The 8,914-nt window shown below is 54.4% G+C and overlaps 1 protein-coding gene across 1 annotated transcript; it reads right to left on the reverse strand.

Moving 5' to 3' along the window:
• Positions 1 to 2,432: 2,432 nt before the first annotated feature.
• Kcnk15 (potassium two pore domain channel subfamily K member 15) lies at positions 2,433 to 6,936 on the reverse strand. The gene is given in 3 exon segments (XM_055602432.1): positions 2,433 to 2,634; positions 2,636 to 3,122; positions 6,654 to 6,936. Coding segments are annotated over 3 exon segments (972 nt in total).
• Between the last annotated feature and the right edge of the window lie 1,978 nt (positions 6,937 to 8,914).

An 8,914-nucleotide genomic window follows, 5' to 3' on the forward strand; every position in this document is an offset into this window, starting at 1 on the left:
GAAAGAAAGAAAGAAAGAAAGAAAGAAAGAAAGAAAGAAAGAAAGAAGGAAAGAAAGAAGGAAAGGAAGGAAGGAAAAGAAAGAGGAAGGAAGGAAGGAAGGAAGGAAGGAAGACACCAAGGCCCTGTCGGAGAAGAGCCATCCTGGGATCATTGGTGTGCCCAGTGCCCTTTCCACCTAGGTCCTCCCTTTCATGTCTCATGCTGAGCTGGAGCCAGGGCAGGATGAAGGGGGACCGCCACTTCTCATCCCTTCTGCTTCTTTTCTTTGGAGCCTCCTGGTGGCTTCAAATTATGGCAGGACAAACTGGAGCCCATCTGAGAGGTTCAGAAACCCAGGCCACAGCAGGAAGTGTTTTGGGTTAAGGCCTTTCAGCAGCAATATGCTTTGGGGGACAAGGCTGGGAGCTGCAGCAGGGAGACCACCGCTCATCACCATCATCATTTCCGGCTTCTAAGCACAGGTGGCACTGCCCTGCTTGACTTTCTCTCTTCCTGCTCATGCCTTTTCTGGGCTTTGGTTGGGAGAAAGGGAGTGGGGTGGTGCTGGGTTGGCTGGGATCTCCTAGGCGGTCGGTCAGTCTCCCCAGTGATCTTGAGCTGAAGGACTTGCTCGTGGCCTTTTGTTCTGGGTCATTACCTCTCCAGGCTCCGCTGGGAGTGGGTGAAAGAGAAAAGCTCCCTTCTGGGTTGGTAGAGTTGGGGCTCAGGGAAGTCCTCTCTAACTTTCAGGTGTGATAGCACCACTCTCCATAGCGCTTCCCACAAGCCGCCCCCCCCACACCGTGCTTTTACTCTGACCCCCACAAGAGCTCTGAATAGCAACTGAAGGGAGGCTTGTATTGTCAGCCCCATTTTCAGAAGGGAAAGGAGGAGGTCCCGAGAGGGTAGTGCTTGCCAAAGTTCTGGCTCTGACAGCAGCAGCTCCACTGGTCCACAGCACAGGCATGCAAGCACATAGTTGAGGTAGTTATGCTGTTTCCAAGCAATTCACCATTGGGTTCCTTAAGGCAGGAGGCTCTTGAGCACTTTGAGGTTCAGAAACAACACGGGGGCCCCACTGACCCAAGGCAGAGCTGTTGCGCCAGGCAAGGTCAACTGCATTTATTTATTGAGCAACAGCACTACACCAGGCCCAAAGCCTTGGACCCCCTTCCTGTCCCTGCAATGGCTCTCTTGGCCCTCCAAAAAAGCCTGTGTGTGCAGAACAGGACAGAGGGTTTCTACAAGCTTACATGGCAAGCCCCAAGGGTTTTTCATTTCAGCAAGAGAGCCCGTGCAGGCTGGGTACAGGCCGGAAGCGAACATTGGTCTGACCTCTGAGCCCTTTGTGCCCTCCTGCAAGGTGGCAGGAAGGTGGGACCCCAGAGTTCTCGGAATGGGAGCCTCCCCCCATCTACCCACCTTTCCCTGCATCCTCTCGGGGAACAGGAACAGCCTGGTCCTTCAGGGAGGGATGGATTTGGGGGCCTCTGAGTTGGAGTGGGTCATATTGCATTGTGTTCATGACCACATAGCTCATGTTGGAAATTAAAGTTTTTGGCTTTTTTATCCTGGTTTTGCTCTTGCTTTGCATCGAGACAATTCTGTCTGGGAAGATAAAGGACATGCTGGTATTTTAAGGGGCGGCTGCTCTAGGATGCCAAGGTGCCTCCCATGGGCTTGCTAATATCCTCTGTGGGCAGAAGCCTGCATCAAGAAGCTCTGCCACAGGTCCCCATGTGAAGCGGGCTCTTCAAATGAACCCCATCTTACCGGTGGAGAAGCTAAGGCTCAGGAGAGTGATGAGGATCCCAATGACACATTGCTGGTGATTGGTGGGACCCAGAATGAAATTTATCCCACAGCACTGAGCTCACTATAGGTGATGACATGGGGAGGGCCAACCCTTCATCCAAAAGGGGCTGGCCAGGGACAAGGCATCTACTTGACAGTGGGGACAACCATTTACACATGGGCTAATTCCACTCTTCAGGGAGGGCAAAGAGAATGTTGTCATCTATATAGTGCAGAAACTGCCCACTGTGAGCCACAAGTCCCCTTCAGTCTGTCTCTCTCTCCGTGCTTTTAGCGTCCAGCCTCACTGTAGAGGGATTCTGGTGTTTAAAGTTAATGCCTTTCTCCTGCACGGTGTCAATGTCCTCTTCAGGGCAGATGATAGTTAGCCCCTTGTCATCTTTTGAAGGGCCAGATGGGGCATCATCCCTCCTACGGGCTAATGGCCACATCTTCCTACAATTTTTGACTAAACAGTTTACACTCCAGGTGACTGTAGAGTCTCGGCTTGTGCTGTTAGTGAAGCATTCGTATATTTCTAGAAGGGATGATCCACAGATGGGAACGGGAGCCTCGGTCCTCTCCCAGCCGGAGGAAGGGTGGGTTTGCTAAAAGGTGGGGCTAGACATTGGCCAGGCTTGGCCCGGGTAGGTACTGTCAGATGGATCTTCTCCGGGCTCGGGGTCTGTCTGAGCTGCTGCGGCAGTGGTGCAGGGCTTCTGGACTCAGGGGAGGCGAGAAGGCAGGGTTGTCACAGGCCCAGGCCTCCAGCTGATGGGAGCGGTGAGAGATGCTGGTGGAGGCCCTGAAGCGGACGCGTCTCTCGGGCGCCCCCCTGCGGAACGCGCTGGCGCGGGGGGGCTGAGCGCTCAGGGGCGTCGGCGCTGGCGAGGAAGCGCAGGACCACCAGGTTGAGGAAAGCACCGATGACCGTGAGCCCCAGCAGGATGTAGAGGAAGCTGAAGGCCACGTAGGGCGGCTTCCTCTGCAGCGCCTCGTCTCTCTGCAGCGCCACGAAGTCGCCGAAGCCGATGGTGGTGAGGGTGATGAAGCAGTAGTAGTACGCGTGGAAGAAGGTCCAGCCCTCGAAGTGGGCGAAGGTGGCGGCGCCTAGGGCCAGGGTGGCGGCGCACAGCAGCAGCCCGGCCACTACCATGTTTTCTGCGGAAACGTGCGGCCGCCGCAGGCCCAGGCAGCGCTTGGCCGCCAGCAGCAGGCACCGCACCAGAGCGTTCAGACGCTCACCCAGGCTCTGGAAGGTGACCAGCGTCAGGGGGATGCCCAGGAGGGCATAGAACATGCAGAAAACCTTGCCCGAGTCGGTCCCCGGTGCAGCATGGCCATACCCTGTGAGGAAAGAGAAACGAAGTGCTGAGAGCCCAGGCTGCCCCAAGGTGCTCTCAACCCTGGGCCTACCTGTCCCCAGCAGCTCCAAGCCCTTCCTATGTCATCCCCATACTCTGAACCCCCGCATGTCCCTCCACCTTAGGGGTGGATAATGGACCCCTGGTCCTTCAGAACCACAGAATTCTGTTGGGCCATCTTCTGTTTCTAGTGGTAGTGAAGGATGGATCTTAAGTGGATTTTGCTCAGTGGAGGAAGCCCAGCCTGAAAGCATAGACCCAGTGACAGGATGCTCTGGAAACAACAGTTAAAGAGACAGAACAGCTCTGCGGCTGCCTGCCCTAGAGGCTGAAGGACTGCAGAAGGGCGTGAAGAATTTGGGCGGTACAGGAGGGGTTCTGTGGCTTGATCTGCAATTATCAGACAGGTACAGAAAATCTGAGCAAGTTATCAGCTGGTGGAGAGGGAAGGGAGACAAGCCTTCTGTGGCTTCCTAGCCTCTCCCTGACTGCCCAGCCTCACTCTGCCCCTCACCTCCCCACTCCTCAGCCTCCCCCCTCTGCTCACCTCCCCCCTCACTGGCCTCACCCTTCCTCTCATCTCCCCAGAATCAGCCCTCTCTCGCCTCCCCACTCCCCAGTCTCTCCCCTCCTCTCCAATCCCCAGCCTCCAGACTCCCCCCCCCCCCTTTACACCTACACTCTCCAGTACACCCTGTTGTTTCCCTACTAGGAAGTCAGCTCCTACACACGCCTTCTTTCATATTTCTTCCTCCTTGGACTGGCTTCTCTCCCCTTCCCAGGCCCATGCTCCCTTCAAATCCCTCCTCACCTTTGCCACCCGGTCAGCCTTCATGGCTCTTTAGGGTTGACAGAAAACAGCACTAAGAGAAACTAAATCAGGGTCTGGGAGATAGCTCAGTTGATAGAGTGTTTGACTAGCATGCCTGATGCCCCAGGTTCGATTCCCAGGATCACCTAAAAGACAAGCATGGTGACACACACCTGTGTTCCCAGCGCTTGGGAGGCTGAGGCAGGATGACCAGATGCTCTCTGTCATTCTTACCTACACAGTGATTTTTGAAGCCAGTCTGGGCTACACGAGGCTCTGTCTCAAAACACACATACACACACACACACACACACACACACACACACACACACGATATACTAAATGAAAAGGGTAGGAATAGTTAGAATAGTAGCTGTACTGTAACATCCACGTGACTCATGTGGCGTTTAAAGGAACACACACACAGAGCATGTGGCTAGAAGTATGCAAGAGACAGGTAAGACGTATGTGAACCAGGGAGATGAATGGGTGGGTTAAGAGACAGGATAGAGATTCAGAGAGACGAAAGGTGACATGTTTCCTCTTTCATGTGGAGGCTAGAGTTTTTAAATGTGACATGGAAAGTAGAAGAGGGAGCACTTGGGGAGAGGAGGATTCCAGGGGAGGAAGACGACAGAAAGAAGTGGGGTGTGTATAATCAGAGTACCTGATGAATGTGTGTGAAAGTGTCTCAGGAGACGCTGTTGTTCTGTACAATTAATACACACCAATAAATAAGACTTCCAGGAAAATGGGGGGAAGGGTAAGAGCTAGTTTCCTCTTCATTCTGTACCCCTTGCTACTCTATGAAACATTCAACGTGAACATATAATATTCAAAAATCTCGATGTCACATGAGCAGTTAAAGCCTCCTCGTAGTCCCAGGGGAGGGATACCCTCTGCCCATCACTCCTCTGAGCTCCTTGAGGGCAGGAGGCATGGAAGCCATTTCTGTGCATCCTGAGTCACCCATCCTCTCTCTGCATAGACACAGTTAACTGACTCAAACCAGACGGGAGGAGGGGGAAGATATAGGGAGACAGAGCCCTCCTAAGACTAACAGGCCAGGGAGTGCCGCTTTCATCTCCTAACCCTGCTTTGTGATAAAGAACCCAGGCTCAGAAGGGGGAACTTGTGCAAAGGTCCCAGAGCCTGAGCTATTAGCCCCAGCTCCTCTGTGCTCCTTGATGCCTTTCTTCTGCTACTGCAGAACCTGAGCCTCTGGACTTCAGGGGCCTGGCTTCCTGCGAGGTTTTGTTTTGTTTTGTTTTGTTTTGTTTTGTTTTTAAGCAGACAGTACCATAAAGCAGGTGGTGGCGCCCCCAAGTGGCCAGAAAAGGAAACATTTCCACTTTCTATTCCTTTTTGGTTTTGGTTTTGTTTGGTTGGGTTTGTTTGTTTGTTTGTTTGTTTCCCTAGCTTGGGTTTTAGTTCAGCAAGTGAGGAAGCCAAACCTGGCTGTTAGGCCTTCGGAGAACAAGGAAAAGGGCAGAGGGGCAAAAGCTTCAGACAAGGCACAACCTCTGAAGGCATGATAAATGGGAGGGTCTTGAGGTTGGGGCTTGGACGCAAGAGAGGGCAGAAGTGTTGAATGGGAGCTGGCTTTCTACTTGGCAAATAATAAATTATTACTAGCAAATAGTGGCTGCACAGTCCAGGGCACCATGGTGGGCTCTTTACACACCTGACTTCACTTTAAACCTGGCATTCACCCGGCAAGGTAGAACATTTGCCATTTGCCTTTTGCCTTTGACAAAACGGCATCAAGGGGGCACCGTCACTTGCCTGAGAAGGCAGGTGGCAGGAGGTGCCCAGAACTCAGGCTTTGGGTCGCAGGTGTGCTTAAAGCCACGGCTCCTACGCAGGTGCATTCCCCAAGGTGTGGGCTTCTGGTCTGCTCATCTGAGGCCACAGGGACACCTGGCAACTACAGCTGCAGCCTGGCCCCAAGTAGCCAGCAGGTCGGAAGCCCTGGACAGTCCGCTTCTCTCCTTTGCAGGTTCCCGGCCGGGGCTCAGACTCTCGGGTCCTGGCCAGAAGTGGCTATGGCAACAGCTGGAGTCCAGATGATATGTTATGCACGGGAGCAATTCTGGATGCCCCCACGTGAGGTCAAAGGTTTTGGTAATTAGTCATTCCCTTAACAACTGGACGCCCATTAGGCTCTAGGACGCTAGCCACATAAGAGTCAGAAGGCAAAGGAGAGAGCTGTTGTCACGGGGTTAACAGAATAATTGCTATTATAATTTTAAAAAAATCTTATTTTCATAGTGTTTTCTGTGGGTCAGGCCCTATGCTAAAACGATCTGCACACATTATCTCCTTAATAATATTCTCCACTGGGGAGCTGGCATCCCCCCCTCCCCCTCGCAAGTTTAGCCTCCCTAGTTTTGAAAGAACACCGTGGCTCAGAGAAGTCAAGAAACTTATCTAAGGTTACACAGCCGACCCAATCCGAGAGCCCGGGGTTTCTCCTAACCACAGTCTCCAGGCAAACCCTCAACAGATGCCTGCAGAGTCCTGCAATAGCGGATTGGCCCCCTTCCGCCCAACGCACGACGAGGCAAATGAGCCTCCGCGAGCTGGCGTGTCCCTTCCAAAGCCACTTGGCGGGACAGGGGCGGAGGTGGGGCTGCACCCGAGGAGAGATCGGGACTGAGCGGGGCAGTGGGGAGGCTCGGGGTGGGGGCGGGGGGAACTCACCGATGGTGGTGATGACCGTGATGGCGAAGTAGAAGGAGCCCGCGAAGCGCCACTGGCGGCCGGCGCGGTGTGGCTCGGCCTGCAGCGCCAGCCGCTGCAGCTCGCGGTAGTCGTCGGCGGAGAAGCGGTACTTTCTGCGGAACTCGCCCCGCTTCCGAGCCAGCAGCCTCTGCCGGCTGCGCTCCGCCTCGGACTCCAGGGCATCGAAGACGGCGGCGCCCACCAGCAGGTAGGACAGGATGCACAGGATGAGCGCGGCGGTGCGCGCGCTCTGCTTCCTCATCGCGTCCCGCCGGCTCAGAGTCCCGACCTCTCGGTGCGCCCCGACGGCGCCCGCCGCTCCATCCCCCCGCGCACAGCAGGAGGGCGGGCTCTGAGCTCTCCCACAGCTCCCCTCCCTACCCCACGCAGGTGTCTGCAGGGACGTCTGGACCAGAGACCGGGCCCAGGTGTACAAAAGGCCCTCCTCCATCCCCAACTCGCCCTAGGACTTGGGGGGTCTAGCCACCCTTCTCTCTCTGTCATCTAGCAAATATTTACCAACCCCCCGGGGTGCCCAGCATTCTGAGAGTAGAAAGGGCATGCCAGCAGGCGGGGAGGATGATAAATGAGCAAAAAGATACCTTAAGACAAGTGTGACAGAGGAGGAAAATAGTGTGCTTGGGAAGCACGTGCCAAGTCATCCAGGGAGAGGAAATCCAGGCCACACATGTAGGTTCCTCGCCAAAGCAGAAGGGAGGTGACTTGGTGGCAGACAACAGCGTCGGACAACAGAGAAGCCAGTATGGCTGGCGCCAAGAGAATTGATTGGGGTGCAGGCTGGGGAGAGAGGCGGGAGAAACAGACAGAAGCAACTTCTGCAGATTCGTTTTTAATTTAATTTTTACTTTCTATTTGCCGGTATGCATGTCTGCCGGCCGCTTGCACAGTGCCCGGGGAGGCCAGAAGAGGGTAGGATCTCCTGGAACTGGAGTTACAGACGGTTGTGAGCCACCACCAGGGTGCTGAGAACCAAACCCTCATCCTCTGGAAGGGCAGGCAGTGCTCCTAACCACTGAGCCACCTTGGAAGATTCCAGGCTGATCCGTCAGGACAATCGAAAACCATGGGAAACCTCTAAGCAGAAATACACACAATTCCACCATAATCTGTGTTTGTTTGTTTGTTGTTTTTCAAAAAAAAAAAAAAAAGGCACCAGAACAAGGCATGGCAGTCCACACTTGTAATCTCAGCACTTGGGAGGCGGAGGCAGGTAGATCAGGAGTTCAAATCCAGACTGGGCTAAATGACATCATGTGTCACCATCACACCTCAGGAACACCAGGAGGCTGCCATGTGGAAAAGGAAAGATGGCAGACAGCAAACAACACCCAGATACAGGCGAAGGGGGCTAGCCTCGGACAACACAGGAATAGAAGCAGGTGGCCTGAGATACATTTGAGAGCTGGGCACACTGCAAGTCACGTTGCTTAAGCTCCCTGGCATCAAGAGGCCTCACCAGCCCAAACTTTAGCCCGTGGATCCTTGCAGAACTGACAAGTTATCCCAGGGCTGATCTCTAAAGCCCTCCCCCATGCCACGCCTTTCCCTCCCCTGCAGGCAGGATGAAGTGCCCCAAAGAGCACAGCAAGGCTGTCAGCTGTCCAGACTGACTGTTTTGAACTTCTGATCCATTATGTCAGGGTCCGAGAGTTTGGAGGGGGTCTATCTGCCATTGATATCTGATCTACCGTGATTCACAGGTCAAGAGTGACTGGTGAATCTGGGTGTGGGGGCAGAGGGAAGGACTCAGGACGGCCTCAGGGTATGGCCTGAGCTGCTCAGTGTCTGGGAAGCCTTCCACGATTCTTCTCCTTCTCAAGGAGCCCACTCCTGTCTCCAAGCAACAAAAAGACACCTTTTTCACACGTGTGCCTGTATAGAGACTTCAGGTGCGGCACCAGCTGCTCTGGGGGCCGGTTGGCCTTCCAAGGTGTCTAAGGCAGCATTGATATCATCTCGGCTGCTCATCTATAGCTTCTCACACTTGCTTGCTCCAGCCACCGGCAACTTTCAGTTCCTACTCTTGCTTGACTCATCTCAGCCTTCTCCCCATCCCACTCCACCATCATGTATTGCCTCCCTGCCAGGGGCCAGGCACCGCAGAAGTGCCATACAGGTATCAAGTGAGGTGCTTAATCACCCCAACTCAGCTGGCTCACACCCCGGCCACTCTGCTGCACTTGTTCCCCGATACCTCCGGGTGGTCTCCTCTGAGCTCC

The sequence above is a fragment of the Psammomys obesus genome, unplaced genomic scaffold (genome assembly GCF_907164565.1).
Source record: "Psammomys obesus unplaced genomic scaffold, mPsaObe1.curated_primary_1811, whole genome shotgun sequence".
In the NCBI taxonomy this organism is placed as follows: domain Eukaryota; kingdom Metazoa; phylum Chordata; class Mammalia; order Rodentia; family Muridae; genus Psammomys; species Psammomys obesus.